Source organism: Ailuropoda melanoleuca, chromosome 5, assembly GCF_002007445.2.
Source record: "Ailuropoda melanoleuca isolate Jingjing chromosome 5, ASM200744v2, whole genome shotgun sequence".
Classification (NCBI taxonomy): Eukaryota; Metazoa; Chordata; class Mammalia; order Carnivora; family Ursidae; genus Ailuropoda; species Ailuropoda melanoleuca.
In genome coordinates, this window is record NC_048222.1 from 126321721 (window position 1) to 126341801 (window position 20081).

A 20081-nucleotide genomic window follows, 5' to 3' on the forward strand; every position below is an offset into this window, starting at 1 on the left:
CAAGTTAAACCATGAAACCTGCTTGTGGTTATCTGTTGAAAGCAGCACCCTTTAGGATTATAAGAGATTACTGAAAGAAGTTTTGGGAGATCTGAAGTTGTGCTTCTTTTGACCTTAATCTGCTTTTCACTGCTTCGGAGGCCTTGCTGGTGAGAATCTCAGAGAAATTTTAAAAAGCAGGGATATTGTAAATGTCATACTGGACTGAAAATAAAATAGTGTTCTAGTCACTGTATCATCTTGGGGTAGTTTTGTTTTGTTTTCATTTTTTTACTTTAGAGAAAGCCCTCAATTTCTGGGCCTCAGAACCATTGCTAAAATGCATTGCTCACAATTAGTTATATTCTGTTTTTCTTCATCATTCTACCAATGTTGTGCTTTATGAAAATAAAACGGGATAGAGCTATGGAGTTATTTGAAAATGACTTAACACTACATTTTACTATTACTAGAAACCTCAGATTCTTTTTAAGTTCTATTCACAACTACACATTGATGTCCCTTTTCAGAGTCTATGGAGCTTAGTGATTGCTTAAGGAAAGACTAGAAAAGTATCTTTCTCCTCCCTTGTTTATGGAGAGAGATAGGGTCTCTAATTACTGTAGGCCATCTGGAGATGAATACTATATTGTGGGGTAAAGTATCCTTCAAACAAGTGTAGTAATCACAAACTGATGAAACAATCCAAGTTAAAATAAAATTCTCTCCAGAGCTTGTGTACAGAAAAATTCTAACGACTTTTTTCTCAAAAGAACATGTTAGTCTGAACTGTGATTAGCTTTTGGTAGTAGCTACAAAAAGCCTATCGTGAAAACTGCACATTTAGTTACTAAATCCTTCTATTAGAAGTGGTTGAATTAATGTAAAAAAAGAAAAGCAGCTAAACAAAACAGAAAACACTTTGGCTAATTATCATTAAAGATTTTAAATAGAAAGTGATGTCAGATAGTGCTTAAAAGATTTTTTTCTTTGATAGGCTCCAAGCTAAAAAGAAGTCATCCACAAATATTTGAGGGGAGATGTCCTAAGGAGACAACATCAAATTCAATTATCTTGAGTTGATTACTTTTCTAGTAATAACTGAAGAAATATATTCACTGGCATTTCCATAATTAACTTTTTAAAAAATTATTAAACCTTTGCATTTTTATTTTGCTAAAACCTTCTGTGTAAAACAGCTAATATTTTCTTAATCATTCATGACCACAATAAAATAACATTGCTAAACTGTGTGCCAAAGCAGATTGATGTTTTATATCAACAACTAAGCTATACTTACCAAATGGACAATGACAATAGTACGACTCCACACCACTTTGGCAGGAACCACCGTTAAAGCAGGGGTTACATTCACAGTAATTGACTGAAGATTCACACGTTTTCCCTGAAAAGTATCAAACTCATTAAAAAAAAACTTATGCATAAATATATTAATACCATTACTTCATAACCATATGTAGAAATCTATTCTGAGAGATCATATCTTGGAGAAAAGAAATAAAAGAATATTTTATTTGACATGAGAAAACTGGAATACCTCTCAGTTAAAAATCTTACTTACTTATCCTATTGTAAAGATGTGCATTAAAATAGTTAGGAAATAATTTACATAATCATCTTGGAAGGAACCACTGTTTTCAGGAAAATCACAAATGGTGAACAAATTTAAATGTTTTCACTGAATTTATTTTCTCTTTCTTTTCTCCGCTTGCTTCCTTTTTCAATCTTATAATGAAATTTGAAAATTTACAGTAAAATTCTCACTGCAGAGATTTCCTTGACTCAGATTTTTTAAAGGTAAGAATCAGTCTCATTTAGCCTGTCAAACTAAAATACTTTCACTCTCAAGAAATATCCCTTTACTGACACATATCTGTTGTGAAACAAAATAAGAAATCAGGAAACACCACATGTATTTCAAATACATAAGATTTGTTCTTGACTACAGGTTATGTAAACCTTGCCTTTTTTCTAAAGCATTAATACCCAATCAGCATATTTTTTAGTTTATAAGGACTTCTCATAGATCATCTTATTAAGTTGAATCAACTAATATTGACTGAGAGCCTATTACTGGCCAGGAAGGCTGGAAGGGGGGGATATGGCACTCAAAAAAAAACAGGTAAATGTTAGAACGTGGCTTTTCCATTTCAGTGGGGGAGATGAATCCAAGCAATAGGAAACATTTACATTTCATAGATGAATGAGAAGAGTCTCTTGAAGGCTAATATTTTGCCTAAGAAATTATAAAACTATGGCACAGACCAATGTAGGTCTGCTCCCATATCCAAGGTTTGCAAAGCTGTGATTGAATAGTTAACCTCTAGGTAGGCCAATGTAGAGTATATGGCCAGTCCTATTAGTTTTTGTTGTGGTGATGGTAGTAAATTTTTTATGTGAATACAAATGTGCTCTAATGTCACTTTTCCATACTTTTAAATTATTGCAATAATTTATTTGTTAGAATAGTTTCTAATTTTCTAATTCCCAGAAACAATGAGACATTATAGAGTTCTGTCTTAATTTCCATTCATTGATACGGGGGTTTCATTATTTAATTAAATAGAGTTTGTTTCTGTAAAGCTATTTTCTACTTCATAGCATGATTACACTAATGTTTTTATTAAATATCTTACGAACATGTGCAAGTTTTATATGCACAACTAGACTTAGTGTCGAGCATAGATAATCCATTTCATCATGATTACTATGCTTAAAACACAAAGTTTTGTTTAATTTGGTTCTGTTTTTGTGGTTTGATTATGCAGCCACAATTGTTCTAGTTTAAAATTATAAGCGTGAGTCAGACCTCATGACACAGCTAACTAAACACGTTTCTCTACATCACAGGGTCATAAACAACATTTTTTTCTTTATAAATAAAATTGGGAACCTCCTTACAAGGCAAAACGGTAACATTTTTAGAATACCTTTCCATTCTATGGAAAAATAATGAAAATAAACAAGTAACCAATCTAGAGGTACAGAAATTAGGTTTTAAGTATTGTAGCACTGAGTTATATTGGAGAAACAGGCAGAGCAACCTTATTATAAGCCCGTACAGTATCACACCAGAGAGGTGAAATGTCATCGAACACTCTCCAATGGTGCTTTCCGATTGGATTTCTGACACATCATTCTAGAGAAGTGGGGTTTTTTCCTTAGTATTATTATTGCCCAATAGAGAATAAATAAGACCTATTGGCTGTACTTTTAATTACTTATTTGCTACCACGAAAGTCACCACCACTCCTTGCATTTTTCCACTATAAGAAACTTCACATGTGCTATTGGATTAGGTAAATTTTCATTTTTCCTTTTTTGAAAATTTCTTCCAGAATTACATTAAAAGTAGCATGTTTTGAGTACAGTTGTCCTTGAACAACACAGGGCTTTTAAAGAAACCAACCCCTGTAGTTGAAAATCCACATATAACTTCTGACTCCCTCAAGAGTTAACTACTAATAGCCTGCTTTGACCGGAAGCCTTGCCAATAGCATAAATAGTTGATTGACACATATTTTGTATGTTATATGTATTAAATACTGTCTTCTTACAATAAAGTAAGCTAGAGACACTAAAATGCTATTAAGAAAGAGAAAAGGAAGAGAAAATACATCTGTAGTACTGTCAAACCGATGTTGTTCAAAAGTCAGCTGTACATAGATTAATGCATTTTGTGAGTGTGGTTAGTCTAATACTATGAAAACAAGTTAGTGGGTTACAAAATTACAACTTTACTTTTGGAAGACTGGAAAAGGGGAGCAGAGTGTAACCAATTTAGGGAGTCATGAACAATTACTCAAATATTTGGACATATGTCCTCTCCAAGAAAAAATATATAAATGTATAAAACACAAGCCTTTGATACCATAAACCTCAATTATACCTTCTTTTGAATCCTGTAAGAAAAGACTGTCTTTTAAAATTTTGGTTTAAACAATAACAACAAAAGAAAATTAGGTGGGGTTTTTGTAATTTAGATAAATTTGTTATCTTACCCTTGCAAAATTAGAATTTAACATAGACACCTGAGTTTAATGTAAATATAAACTATAGGCTATTTCAGTTAGTCCAAAATTAAGGACGGAAAGAAACCCCAAATTAAGTAAGACTCACGTATTACATACAACTATGGAAATGGCAGAAGAAGCTACAAACTAAGAAAATATTAGATTGAGAATAAGTTTCTTTTGAAAGTTAAAATAAATTCTCAATGGAATCTGATTTTTTGAGTATACATCAATATAAATAGACATTAGTATGAGAAAAAAAAATCAAGCTTTCATTTTGCATTTTAATTTAAACCAGAGCTTTATTTTCTTACTTTTCTCTAGTAGATGAATATTAAAAATATAAAAAACAACTCTGCTAGGAGTTAAATCAATCAATTTATTGTTGAGTTTGAGAAAAATAGTCTTATTAATATGGTGGTGTTAGAGTATATAAATTATTTACCACTCAAAAATTTAGTTTGAGTACTCCATTTGATGAGGTTTTTTTTTTTACAATTAGTGAATTTCAAAGAGGTCGCCATACTAGATTCGAAGACACGGTTTGAAAACTCGGTGTTGCACTTTAAAATATTATTAGAAAGACTATTTTATGTGAAGGAAAGATGTCATAATTTTACATAGAATTAAAGGAAAGCCTTGAAATGCAAATTTCTCAGGTTTGGAAAGTTCATGCTCTATTATCCAGTTAGAAGTCAGCAGCAAATTTTGTATTTTTCCCTACACATCTATCTACTTAAATCTCGTGTTAACGGCTTAATGCTTATTGGAGAATGAAGCAGCTTGAATTGCTTCTAGTACAAAAAAATCTGCTGTGTTGGAGCACTGTGAAGCCAAATTTTGGATCATTAACTTAATTAATACTGCAAGTCAATTAACAATATTTGTCAGAGCCTTGAGGCTTGTAAGTATACTGATAGGGTTTGCACAAAGAAATGCAACCATATCTCTTATCACAAAAAGCCTTGTTCTATTAAGGTATGTGATGGTAGCAGCTGTTTACAAGAATAAACTGGTCTCATTGCTTTGGTGTTCATCAATTAATTGTGTTGATATAAATTATTTATCATAGATAGAAGGAAGTATGCTTTGAGAAGTATAAGCTCTTAGAACTTGGAGAATGGGAATTACTGAAGAAGAAAATGTGTGCATCATGGGAGGCCAGCGTATCTACAGACTTTCCAAGATTATAGTTTTAAACTTACAAAAGAAATTTAGCATATATCTTCATGTTTGGGGCAGAAGGTGTGCTGATCTCATAAACTGAATCTGTTGTGATCACCTGTGGTCTTTTCAACAAGGCTGTATATTCAAATTTCATTCACTCCAATAGAACATTTTAATGTCGATCATGTGGAGCAGAGCTAAATTTATTCTCACCTGTTAAATTCAGACACCTATGAGAATATGATGATTTCTTAGATTATATGTAATATATTAGGTTACAACAATTGCTATTTTTGTATCTCTTGCATTTAACATAGAGTATGTGAAACTTTTGAAGTCCATTTTATATCTAAATTGATTATATTATTAATAAATATGATTTCAAAATATATATTATTTATTCTGAATATTTATGCTTATAATTTTTTTAATATTTAAGCAGAAAGTCGCTTTTTTCACACTATGTAAATATTTCCTATTATTGTGCAAAGAACAATGAAGATAGCTCATCTAAAGATCCTGATTGAACAGTCTTATGTTTTTTTACATCAAAAGAAAGCAAAAATATCATTTTTAAGAGATGCTAGTAAGAAAAATAAAAGGAAAAAGAACTGTTTTCCTTTTGTATTTTAAAACATGTACAAACACAATTTCAATGATACTACAGACAATGATGTATAATGACATTCATAATATCCAAGATAAGCTTACAGATATGTTTGTTTTCTACAGAAATAAGAAGCATTTAAGCTTCTGAAAGCCTCTTACTAATACTCTCATAAGTAGCAAATCAGATTTTAAAGTAAAGTAATCAAAACAAGAAATGAGCCCCTCTTTTGTATCTCACAGAAAATTTCATTTCTGATCTATTCACTACATTTTGTTTATATTCTATGGTGTTCTGATCACATGATCATTGACATTCACGTACAACTTGTGATTTTAAAAGAATGACTCAGTTATGACTCCCATCTTCACGAAAGCAAATGTCTGCCAAGTTTCTCAGTAAAATTACTATGCACAACCTGTATATAACTTTATATGTCTGGAAAAAAATTCCTATTTATACTGTCAAATGTCATAAAAGTGATGAATGGACGAATCGCATCCTCCCCTGGAATATCAGGACTTACTTGAGACCATAGGAAAACTTCTCCATATGGTAATAAACCCTGGCATGACTCCAAATACCACACCTAAAATGCATCCAGATGTGTGAAAGTGGATGGGAAAGGTTAAAGGGGCTATGAACTAATTCTGTTAGGAGAGACCCAGATTTGAAAATAAGCTCTGTCTACATGCTGCATTTTACAACACCGTCCATTCCTCTGAAAGACTTAATGCAGGACTGTGCTCCAAACAGTGGATCCCTGGAGCAGGGAGACAAATGCTAAGTGGTTGCTGACTGTAATTGTGCTTTCTAATTAGTGTTCTTTAAGCGCAAGAAATGTCATTTGTAGAGGAAAAGAAATACTGGATTTGTAGTAATTAAGCTGCTAATTTCCTCCATGATCCCCTGAACTTCTGAGGCATGAATAATATGGATGATATTTTCTTTTGATTTACTGAGGTATATTGGCAATGATGTAATTTCTGGTATTATTAAACCTTGTGAAAATCTAGAAAATAATTTTTCACATGCCCTATACTATATTAAATTGATTCGTTCTTTCGAATATGCTGTATTTTAGTGAATCAAAGCTCCACTTAGTGATGTAAAAATTAAACTGTAGAACAGTTTTTTAACAATAAAACATAAAGTGATTATTATTGAATGTGATATTCTCGCTATGTTTTTTAATTTCCTTTTGGTTATTTTTCCAGTAATAAGAAGAAGAGATCAGAAACACAAGTTATACAAACAAATTCATTCTTTCTAAATCACTCATTCATTTAAAAAAAATCCTTATTTCATATGTATTACGTGATCCTATGGTTACCAACCTGAAAATAAAATTTAAAATATATATATGATAAATTCATATATCAGGAATATACTGGTGGCAATGTGGTAATAACTATATCCCTTCATATATTTTTATTATAGTTGTTCCATAATGTTCATTTTTGTATTTATACCCTTAAAGGATGTTCACACTAAAATCTCTGTTCAGTCACAATCACTCCCTGTAGGATTCTTAGGATAAAGTCTCTTGGTTTTTATCAGTGCATAAGCCACTCATTCTTCCAATCTTTAGAGCAATTTCTAACTTTAAGTGAACTATACAATGGTGGTTGGTGGTGGTGGTGTATGTGTGTGATGGGGTAATATCTGAGGATTATTTTAAACATAAAGTTAAGAAAATCTCACAGTTCCATTTGTAGTACCACAGACTTTAAAAATCATTGAAAAAATGCAGGTAAAAGTTCAAAAAAGTAAATAGAGTGTAGGTAATCAGAAATAGTTCTGACGGGGCGCCTGGGTGGCTCAGTCCTTAAGCAACTGCCTTTGGCTCAGGGCGTGATCCCAGAGTCCTGGAGTGGAGCCCCGCATTGGGCTCCCTGCTCCGCTGGGAGCCTGCTTCTTCCTCTCCCACTCCCCCTGCTTGTGCCCTCTCTTGCTGGCTGTCTCTCTCTCGCTGTCAAATAAATAAATAAACTAAAAAAAAAAAAATGGTTCTGATGTCCAAAAACATTTGAATATACACAGGCTTTGGGTAAAACTTTACCAAAGCATTAGTACTTAATTAGCATTAATAAAAGTAAAGCTAACTAGACTGAATATTTTTAAAAATTCATTCTATGAGGTACACATATGCTTAAGTAAGAATTTTGTTTTATGGCTTATTAGCTCTGATTAGCTCCTTTAAGATGTTTTGATAAGTTTACAGTACCATCTTTCTCAGTCAGGTTAGCAGGTATGTGGTAAAGACTACCTGGAAGGACAAACCCAAATAATTCTTCAGGGATTACCTTTGCAAAGAACATTAAACAGATACAGACATTAAAACAATATATTCCGTATGGATTAAAAATCTGTCACTATGCTTTTTGTTATACTGTTTCCTGTAAAACGAAACGAAGAAATAAAACTATCAAGCTTGAATTATCTGCTAGTTTTACTGGATGGACTATGCACATAGAATTAAAAACTATGAATTACATGAATTCAAAAAACAGAAGATTTGTATTAATCATTCAGCTTTAAATTTGTTTATATCATTCTTGATCAGCTGGATTATCTTCAACTATGTAAATGAAGACTCAAATGAGCTCTGAAGAGGGGCAGTAAGTAGAATTACCATGGTAATTTCAAATTACTTTTGTAACTTCAAGTAACTTTCCTAATAGAAAGAGGTTACTATCTAGTCTTTGGCAGCTCTCCCTCTAGAGTCACCAGAATGTAAGCTGAATTTTCTACCTTCTTGCTATGCCAGATATTATCTCTTGACACTCAGCATCATTCCTACTCTTCTGTATTGCAGGGGCTGGAGGTCACAAAACTGCCTTTTCTAGACTCCTTTCCAGCAGGGCTCAGGCTTCGATTCTGCCAGTGGGTGAGAGCTGAATGATATCTGAAGAGTGAAAGCAAAGCAGGGACTGTTCTGGGACTCACTCATTGCAGCCCTGCAGGTAGGCAAGAGGACTGGCAGTGGTTTCTTCCGAGACCTACAGAGTTCTTATTGCTGAGGATACTGGTGAATTTTCCTGACCTTCATTCTTCGTCAAAGATTTTGCCGCTTTTTCTTAGTATTAAGTACCTTCCTACCTGGAAGTCTGGAAGTAATTTCAGTTCTTGACCAATCTCATACCAATACACTATCTCACATGCTTTTTGTGCAGATCCAGTAGAATAATGGACAAAAGTTCTTGAAAGATATCATGGACTTGCCATTATACTCCACAGCAAATACAAACCAATGTGCGATAAGAATCACATGCACATAAAAAGAGGCTCTGGAGTCAAGCTTATAGTGAAAACTCATTTAGACCACCGTCTGTGCCATGCTGGAGGCTAGTTATTTAATCTCTTTTAACCCGTCTGAGACCCAGTATTTTGTGCCTTTAAAATAATAATAATAATAATAATAATAATACAGTTTCATTGAGTTTTGAGAAGAGCTAAATGAATGACTAAATGAATAATAATGTCGATAATGTAAAGAACTTTAAGCGGTGCTTTAAATAGCAACTTGATCAGTGTTACGCATATTTCATAATGAAAAGAGGGGAATTCCTGAAAGTTTCAACTACTACATTTAGAAAAGTATGCAATGTACATTTACGTGTAATGAATCAAAGAAAGAAACAAATTAGAGAGAGGTTGTGTTAAAGAATTAGTTCTATGCCCAATCATGAAACATTTATGCTGAAATCAGCATACGCAGCCTTCGCTCATACCCATGGTACTTCCGCTGTTCCCTATCTACTACCAAATGCCTTCACACATTTTTCATTCTGGGACTAAGTATAAACCCATTTAAAATCTAAGTGTAAGTGAGTGAATTATACTAAAATGACAAAGAAATAATCTTTATTGTTGAATTCTCAGGAAAGAAAATAATTTTCGGGGTTGGAGTGGGAAAGACTAAGGAAAATTTTCTAAAAATTCTGAACTGATAATATGGATACAGCCCTATTATTCATGATGCTAAGAAGACAACTGGGGTAAGATTCACACCTTGTGCCACTAAGGCTTCTTGTCTTTGTAGAAATTCTGTGCTACACCTCTATTATTACCACTACATAACACTCCTACTAACACTACTAATTTGCACTGCTACCAACTGACTGCTGGACACTCTCATAGCTGTTGTACAAGCATTATCCTTATTCATTAACAAACCTAAAAGATAAATAAGTATGATTATTTTCATTTTGCAGATGGGGAAATTGAAGGTCAGCAAGGTTAAATGACTTCCCAAAAGCTATAGCTAAATCAAATACTATAAAATCCTTTGATTCTTTTCATTACTCTTATTGTTGCCCCTTTTCTTCATTTATATTTCAAGGATATTATTTTATTAGTTGGCAAAGCTTGTATGTTCTGTTTGACTTATTCAAACCTGCTTTATGTCACCATCAAACAATTTGATTCTTCAAATATGAAACCATAAGTATACATCATGGGCACATTTTTAAAAATATAATAGCTAGGGGCGCCTGGGTGGCTCAGTCGATTAAGTGCCCAACTCTTGGTTTCAGCTCAGGTCATGATCTCATGGGTCTCATGGGTCATCTGATCAAGCCCCAGTCCCCAGTCCGGCTCCATGCTCAGCGAGGAGTCGGCTTGAAGATGTTCTCCTTGTGCCCCTCCTCCCACTGTGCATGTGTGCTCTCTCTTAAATACATAAATAGATCTTTTAAAAAATATATTAGCTAAATACATTTTCTTTTTTTTTTAAAAAGATTTCATTTATTTATTTGTCAGAGAGAGCACAAGCAGGGGGAGCAGCAGGCAGAGGGAGAAGCCGACTCCCTGCTGAGCAAGGAGCCCTATGCAGGACTTGATCTCAGGACCGCGGGATCATGACCTGAGCCAAAGGCAGACGCTTAACTGATTGGGCCACCCAGGCATCCTGCTAAATGTATTTTCTTATAAAAACCCTTTTGAAGTATTATTCTGTGAAATATTTACCAAATTAAAAAAAAAATCCTGGTTTTACCTCTCTTACTGGTACTTTAAATTGTGGCTGTAAACACTGCAGAGCAATCCAATGCAATATATATGGCCTAATACTGTAAAGCGTGCAAATTACAGCAGAGACTTTCTCTCTCCTCAAACTTATTGACAGCATAATATTTATACACATTTGAAGGTGTACCAACAACTGATCAGCTAATAGATAGATGTTAGATAGAAGGGTAGATAGATAGCTAGATAACTAGATAGATATAGAAACCAATAGAGATGTATGCAATTTGTACATCACATCTTCCTAAGATGCCAAAGACTAGTGAAGCATATTTGCTGCTCTATATTTTATTATGCTTCTAAAATGCCAAGGTAAATTATGCTTCAGTTTTGTTGTGGCTTACCAAAGAAGTCAGCTATTATGCTTTCTACCTGGTAGTAGAAATAGCAAGGCATTTTAATTTCAATCTTAAAACATTGCTTTTGCTCTATTGTGACAGTGCGGGTCAATTTTTAATAATAATGATGACGATGATTTTAAAAGATCATAAAAACGGTGAAGATAGAAGAATCAAACAGCAATAATTGTTAACAGTTATTTAGGACGTAAAATGGTCTGGGTCTTATGCTTGAATTATAGTATGTCCTTAAACTTTAGAACATTCTCATTTGAAGATATTATACACTTTTTGCTCTTGTACAAGACACTTAGCAGATTGACTGAGAGCTCAAACTCTGGAAATAACTGTATAGGCTTTCCACCTGACTCTGACAAATCTGGGTCACCTCGGAAAGCTGACACCTTCTCTCTGCTTCAGCTTCCTTTCTGTACAAACTGGAAAATAATTATCCCAACTTCATAGGTTTCTATGAGAAGTAAATAAAATAAATATTGACAAAGTGCTTATAACAGTTTCGGCCAATAGTAAGTGCTTAAAGCATTTGCTGTGATTATGCCCGTTTTCTGGGAAATCATTTAAAAATGACAAAATCATTGTTTTCCATTATACTCGACATGACTAAAGTCTTAGAGAAAGAGCCAAACATCATCATACCTGTGTATCCAGTTTTGCAAACACAGTTGAAGCTTCCTGGAACATTTTGGCAGACAGCGCCATTCTTGCACGGACCCAGCAGGCACTCATTGACGTCTCTCTCACAGGCCCTGCCAGTGAAGCCATCTGGGCAGCTGCAGGAAAATCCTCCTACTAAATTATGACAGGTCCCCCCATTGTGGCAAGGCGACGGAAGGCATTCGTCTATATCTATTTCGCACCAGCTACCAGCATAACCTGGCAGACACTTGCATAAGAAAGGCTGTAGAGGTTCATTTGCCACAATGATGACTGGAAGACTCTCGTGGCTCCTTAGCACAGAGCTCACGGCCAGCCTTCTAATACAGCTCCCTCCATTCTGACATGGGCCATGAATGCATGAGTCGTGATCCACGGATTCTACCTTTACTCCACTCTGCCGGAGAAGGATCTCTTTGATGCTTTCAAAGAAGGTGGCTACACCACTGGGGTTTACATACTGATTATTGTTCCGCTTCACAGCTGCTAAAAGAAATGTTTTATTGTTCTCCTCATGTGCACCATAAAGTTGCACAGCAGTCCCCAGGCCTGTCAGTTGGGAGCTGGCGATGCGTAGAAAATGAAGGTAGTGGTTAGTCAAGAAGTCCTTTACTGTTGGAACACCGAGACGCAGTAGGATGCTGTTATCCACTGTAGCATTAGAAAATCCAGCAAAGAAAACTCGGATATTGCTCGTGACTGTGCTGTGAACTCCATCATTGCTAAGGACAGTGAGATCAAATGTGCCATCCGTTGACCTCGGCTGTGAATTTAGATCACAAGTACCCCTTGGAATACTGAACAGGCTTGTAACTCCCGAAGTAAGGGAGCAGTGGAAGGTGTCTAAAACATCCGGATCCTGCGGCTTCACAGAACCTAAAATCCCACCAGGAAACAAATTGCCATAATAATTAACAAATATCTCCACGGTCCGAGACTGGGAAGGATTATCATTTTGGTCTATCACTGTGATATGCACGGTTCCTGTGGAAGACATTTGAGGAACACCAGAATCCCTAGTAATCACAGACAGGTAAAAGTCTGCAATCTGTTCTCTGTCAATCTCTCTGGTGGTGCTCAGAACTCCAGCAGTGCTCAGACTAAAATAATTGGTGGCAGGACCTGTGCTCAGCAAGTAATAGGTAAAGGGGCCTTGATTTGGAGGGAGATCGGGATCAGTGGACTGAAGGGTCATCACCAAAGTTCCTGGGCGTTTGTTTTCCATAACTTCACCTTCACTGATGGTCAACATAGGTCCATTATCGTTTATATCTTCGAGGGTGACTAACAGGGAGGCACTTCCTGTAGCTGAGGGGGTCCCTGAATCAACAGCCAAAACCGTGAGATTATAGATGGGTAGGGTCTCTCTATCTAATTCTGCAGTGACAGTGATCTGCCCTGTCTGTGGATTAATGGAAAAGGCACCATTTTCATTCCCTGATCCAATGAAGTAAGAAAACCTGCTCCAGCTGGGGACAGAGTCTGAGTCAAAGGCACTGACAAATGTCACATGAGTTCCAGTTGGGACCCCCTCACTGATCTGAATGCTATAGATGTTTAAACTAAAAATGGGTGGGTCATTGGCATCAAGCACAGTGACATTTACAGTGACCTCATCGATATCTGCACCCCTGATGCTGCCAAAATTCTTGGCCAATACCTTCAAAGATACCCTTTCTTCTTTTTCCCTATCAAGAAGTCCAGAAACATAAATTTGTCCAGTCTTCTTATTGATCTGGAAACCCTTCTTTCGACTGTTACCAAAAATCAAATAATGTACCTCCCCATCCATTCCCAAATCACGGTCACTGGCAAACACTTCTCCAACAATAGTACCTTTAGGAGCTGCTTCTGAGATTTCAAAATAGTAAAGTTTGGAAACAAAGCGAGGCACATATTCATTCGTCCCTTTTAATTGTATGTTAACAGTGGCAAAACTGCACCTTTCTTCATCAGGGACATTGAAGGCTTTCACAGTAAGATGGTAGCTCTGCTTGGTTTCAAAATCCAAGAAGCCTTGAGTGGTGATGACTCCTGTGTTAGGGTCAATGACAAAGAGGTCACTGTCAGAGGACTGTATGGTGTACGCAATCACAGCATTGGTTCCAGAGTCAGCATCTGTTGCATTTAGGTGGATGACTGTTGTTCCGCTTGGGGCGTTTTCCAAAACGGTAGGAAAATATTCATCAGGGAAGAATACTGGAGAATTGTCGTTCACATCAATCACATTTACAGTCACACTGCAGTAACCAGTTCTTGAAACCCATCCTCCATCTGTCGCGCTAATAGTCATTTCATGTTTCTGGCATAACTCATAATCAAGAGCTTTGGCTAGTGTTAATACACCTGTGGAGGAATTGATTGCAAAAATGCCTTCTTCATTTCCTGAAGAAATACTGTAGCTAATCAAGCCATTCATAGCTGCATCTCTGTCTCTTGCAGAAACAGTTCTGACAATGGCCCCGATACCATGGCTTTCCGGGATGGTTGCACTCATGTGATTTTGGGAGAATTCAGGTGTATGGTAGTTTTCCTCAGTGACAATTATTTGAACAGTGGCTTGGGATGAAAGTGGAGGGTTTCCTTTATCTCTTGCAGTGACAGTGATCAAAAAGTTCTGATTCAAATCAGATATCAGCAAAGAGGCTACTGAGATCCACCCCGTACTATTGTCCAACTTGAATTTTCCGAAATGATTTTCATTAGAAATCAAATATTCCACTTCAGAATTCAGTCCAAAATCTCTATCATCTACTGCAGTGACTTTGATTAACTTCGTACCAACTTTAACATTTTTGGTGACCGGAGTAAAATATTTAGTTTTAAGAAATTGCGGTGCATTGTCATTACTGTCCACTGTGTTGATGGTAACTGTTGTCTCACTAAGTAATGAAGGATTACCTCGATCTGAAGATGTCACTATAAAACTATGTCTGTTGATGTTCACATTACTGAAGCCGCTGACGTTCTGGTATTTTAAGACCTGTTTATTGAAAATCTCTCCTGTGGTGGCATTAATCCTGAAATACTCTGACTGAGATTTTATAAAATAGAACACTTGTCCATTTGATCCCTCATCAGGATCTGTTGCGGATACCTGAGTCACTTTGGAGCCAATTTCAGGAAGTTCAGGGCAATCTAAGTAATAGGAGGGTCTGCTAAATCTTGGAGCGTTGTCGTTAACGTCCGTCACAAATATTGTGACATCTGTACTTACGGTCCACCCAGAATCATGTGCAGAAACTCGGATTCTGTAACGGTCTGTATCTTCTCTATTTAAAGGTCTACTAATTACAATATCCCCTGTGCTGGGATTAATTGTAAATGGAAGACTTGTGTCTGTTATAGAATACCTACTAACTGCATTTATACCAATGTCTTCATCGGAAGTTGTGACTCGTGTAACTGTATATCCTAAAGGGGAATTTTCAGGAACATAGGCACTGAATATCTGAGAAAACCTAGGGGCATTATCATTTTCATCCAAGATGTTAATGATGACTTTTACTGAGGTACTCTGAGAAGGTGAGCCTTTGTCTGAGGACTTTATGGTAAGCACATACTGCGGTATTTTTTCCCTGTCTAACGGCCGAATGCTTCTAATTTCACCAGTGGCATGATTAATAGCGAAACTATGTTCTTTGTTGCCATTAACAATTTCGTAATCTAACTGTCCATTGGGCCCACTGTCCTTATCCATTGCCGAAACAGTAAGTATTTTGCGAGGAGAAAGATTTTCCAATATTTCAGATACAAATGGATCTTCCTTAAAAACCGGGGAATTATCATTGACATCTAAGACTGTTAAGTCAAGTTTCTCATAAGAGGATAAAGGAGGGAAGCCTCCATCCCTTGCCTCGATCCATATGACATATTTTTGTATCTTTTCAAAATCCAGAGGTTGACTAATGGACACCTGTCCTGTTAATTGATCAATTAGAAATGTACTGCCAAGGTTCCCACTTGCAATATAATAGGACAAAGGTTCTCCTCTCAAGGAGGACCCCGTAATGGTGGTGACAAGAGTGCCGACTGGCTGGTTTTCAGGAAACATGAAAGTCTGCTCTTTGGCTCTGACTTTAGGGAAATCTGCCTTGTTCACAAATCTAACAGTCACTGTCGTAGAATCTGTCTTTGGAAATGAGCCACCGTCTTTTACATGTACAGAAAATGTCATTTCCGAAGCCCCATTTAGTGGTCCAGCTGCCATAATGGCTCCTCTCAGTGGATCAATGTGAAATTTTTCAGAATTTCTACCCGAAAGAGAATAATGCAGTTCAGAATTGGGTCCAATATCAGCATCTGTGACTGTAACCGCGAAGACAAAGGAACCTGTGAAAGAGGGAGTGCACAGTTACCATCACATGAAACCCAAATAAAACATTTGCTAGTAGATTAATGTATACAAAATATTATATTGCTCCCTAATATCACTTTACTTTCTCATGATTACTGGAGGAAAACAGTAACTCCTATATTATCTCTGAAGTTCCCAAGTCAAATCTACTTAATGGTCGTCTTCAGGGACTGACCTGCCATTTTCTAACTAAAACCCATATGGTCTACTGGATTTAATATTTTTCAGTATGCCTTTGAGAGAAGCACAGGGAAGAGCAATGACTAATCATTCAGAATAATAGTTCCTAGGAGGAAAATCTGTACATAACACAACTTCCAACAAACATGATACTACAGGAGCTCTGCTAAGAGCTCTGTTTCTACCCAATAAAAAAAGATAACTGCTCTGTTATGTCTTAAAACAGCTTTGAATTGCCATCCAGGTAATCACGTCAACAGAATTTTTAATTTGTTTTAAAAAAATTATTTTGATTCTTTATACCTACTGTTTATTAGCAGCATTCTTTTATCTGTGAGCTGTTATCACACAGAGATAAAATATATATATCCATAAATCAATTAGAACAATTATAAAGTAGTACGTAATAAGGGCTGAGGAAGAATGGACTCAATTTGGATTCCAAAAGTTAGTGCTTGGGACAAATGCCAGTGGAACAGATTGTAGCAGAAATATGCAGAAAAATTGCCATAAGGACATGTTTTTGATATACTCATTCAGAAACCTTTCCAAACCTGCACTCATACCCCTAAAGTAAAGTTTATGACAAAAGTGAAAAGTCTTTTATTAAGGTCAGTGATTCTGATTAATTATAATACGTCTAATGAGGAAAAGATGCTTAAGCATTACATACCCACTTTTTATAGGGGATGCTATATTGCATCACCACACATTGGATGTAATTAGAATCATGCCTGCCAGCATCATTTCAGCTAAAGGCCTTCATCAGGGATTTATGACTTTGATATTGACATTTCCTTTTGATAAAAAATTGGCACAAAAGTTTATTCATTTCATACTTTGAATTGGTATCAGTTTGACATTCTCAAGTGAATATAAGATCAAAGATCACTGAAAGGAGAAATTCTGGATCCATTTACTTTTTCTTCTAATTAAAAATATTTTGAAGCAAGGCAGATCAAATTAATTTTGGCCTATATTTGTATATTTTCCTGTTTGGAAATGCATCTCAAATATTACAAATGGCAGATTATTTGTGCAGTTCTTAAGAGAGCTTGCCGTTCTTTACAAACAAGCAAATAAAACCGAACTAAATTTAAATGAAGAAAGAGAAATGCATATTATCATATGAAAGTGGTCATTAACATCTTCATAAACTTACTAACAGAAAACCTTCATCCATCAAAACTGGAATAAAATATTAATAACAAAAATTCATTAGAAATATTCATTCATTAAAAATTTTGAAAACCTATCTATGAAGGACTGAAGTAAAATATTTATTTTTACCAACAAATATAGTTGAATGCTTATTACCTCCCAGATGTTTCAGGTGTTAGCATATGGCCAAAGAAAGAAAGAAAGAAAGAAACAACATCCCTCCTTTCAGGGAATTTACAAACAAATTATATCTCAGGGCAGAACTCTTCTTGACTATAAGATGACTATTCAATCATTTGAAAATATTCAAGCAATATTAAGAAATAGTACCAGGAAAGACGTAGCAATTATAAGATCTTAAGCACAATTGGTTTAGGAAACAAGAATTAATTTGTGAGATTCAACGTTCCTTCAATATTATTAGTCAAAACAAGTTGAATTTTAGAGGATTTGCAAACCTAAGCTATATCAGAAATATTCACATAAAAGTAACAGAAATATATTTATAGAAAATGCCTAATGTATAGTTTGCATTTATCCATGAGACCTCAGAGTTGGCTTCATTACCTGGAGGAGTAGGAGACGGGATGTGTGTGACGTATGGATGATGTTGAAATCTTGGTGGATTGTCATTGACATCAGTCACAGTGACGAGCACGCTGGTAGAACTGGAAAGAGGCTCTGGGGACCCCGCATCACTGGAGACCACAACTAAAGTATAATTCTCTTTTGTTTCCCTGTCTAGCAATGCACTTGTGATGATTTGTCCTGTGGATGGGTTGATGGTGAACTGAGAGTTTCCACCAATGATCCTATAACTAAACAGAGCAGAGATAGGCATATTTTTTCTGGTTATCATGTTGTAGCATCTATTCACTAAAATTTAAAAACTGAGACAGAAATGTAAGAAAAATCACTAGAAGTATGATCACACAACAATTAAAGAATGTGGCTAGAAAATAAATATTTCAAATTTTATGTGAGCATCATATTGACAGTCTTTACTGTGAAATGTCCAGTGAGCTCAAGCAGGTCCTTACAAGTTATGTGTATTTCTTGGATCATGCAAGTCCCCAAAATAAACCCAAAAGACGATTGTATTATAAATAAGTGAACCTGAAAGCATAAATCAGGGCCTTGCTCTAATATTGTGGTTAGTGGCCAGGATCACAAATGAACATCTGTTAAATGAATTTAAAACTTATTTTTCTGCTGTGTAACATAATAAACCAGAGATCAGTTGAAGATTTTATTTTTAGAGACAAAACACTGTATTTGACATCCATTGACTATCCAGAACAACTAAAGAACGGATTATTTATACAAAGACATCCCTACTTACTAATTCTCTCATTTGTCATTTCTCATATGGCTATACTTTTCTTTCTTGTTGTCAGGAGAGGTATGACATTTTCATGGATATTCTGATGCTAACCAGATTGGTTAATGGGCAGGAGTTTCCACTGAGAATAGCTTTTCTCTTCTTCATGAAGAGGAAGCTATCTGTGTATTCCTTGGAGATCAGCTAGTGAAGAAATAGCTAAGCTTGAAGGTTCAGAAACTGGCTGTGGTCCATTGTTTTTAAGGTTGGAGACTGGCAAGGAAATGGATGTCTTTAAAAGTTTTCTCCTTTGTACCAACAAAGAAATGCCCTTGTTGGAATAAATGGCATGTTTCTAGAGTTTGGTTTGAGCCCATGAAAACATAGCCACAGCAAGAATCTAATAGAGACAGTAGAAAAAGGCCTACATTGTGGCAAATAGAGTATACATTCCTCCCATTAAGCTCACAGTTTAAAACAAACATTTCAGCATTTTCATCCTTTTTTAGAGAAATAATGAACTGTTGGGGAGCTGATATTTTTACAAAATAGAGGTCCTATAAAATGATAGCAAAATAGAAAAAAAAAGAGTAGAGAGGGAGTTTTGGCTGAGAAATGACTTCAGTATTTGGAAAGTACTTGATATCACTCAGATTTTTAACACTTTTTGGCACACACACGTGCCAGGATCAGGAGTAAATGAGAATAGCATTTCCTGGACCAGAAGTAACTCTTTAAACAATATAATTACTGTCCTTACACACTAGATAGCTAGTACCTTTATCAAAATAAAAATATACAAGGTTTATAACTGAATTCTTAAAGTTAGCAATTCAGGACTCATGAGATAATCAAATTGTTTCACCTCTTCAATAAATTCTGTAAGAATGAATTATGAGAATTCTGTGATGTTATTCCAGGAAACCCTGTTTCCCTACATCAGTGGATATAGAAATGACCAAATAACTTAACAGGGAAAAAAGAGTAATTCACAGCACGATAAACTTTTTTACAGCTGTTTGACAGCAAAGATCAGGGATCAATTAAATATTCCCTCAATAATTCACAAACAAAAATAAAATTAAAGTGATGAAAAACATATGAAAATTTAGATTTGGAGTTTTGTATATGACAAGACAGTGGTGTATAAAGGAAGAGCAATGTGCTGAAAGGCAAATGATGTGAGTTCTGGTCCAGGTTTAATGAGATACTCCATAAAGAAATCTTATACTGT

The 20081-nt window shown here is 35.5% G+C and overlaps 1 protein-coding gene across 2 annotated transcripts in view; it reads right to left on the reverse strand.

Moving 5' to 3' along the window:
- Positions 1-20081, reverse strand: part of FAT4 (FAT atypical cadherin 4) — a 166375-nt gene that overhangs the window by 23121 nt on the left and 123173 nt on the right. For both annotated transcript variants that reach the window (XM_034661646.1, XM_011226348.3), the window contains 3 exons: positions 18094-18344; positions 11811-16160; positions 1280-1384 (listed from right to left, as the gene is read on the reverse strand). In XM_034661646.1, the coding sequence (XP_034517537.1) occupies positions 1280-1384; positions 11811-16160; positions 18094-18344 (4706 nt within the window). The remainder of the gene's footprint in view (positions 1-1279; positions 1385-11810; positions 16161-18093; positions 18345-20081) is intronic.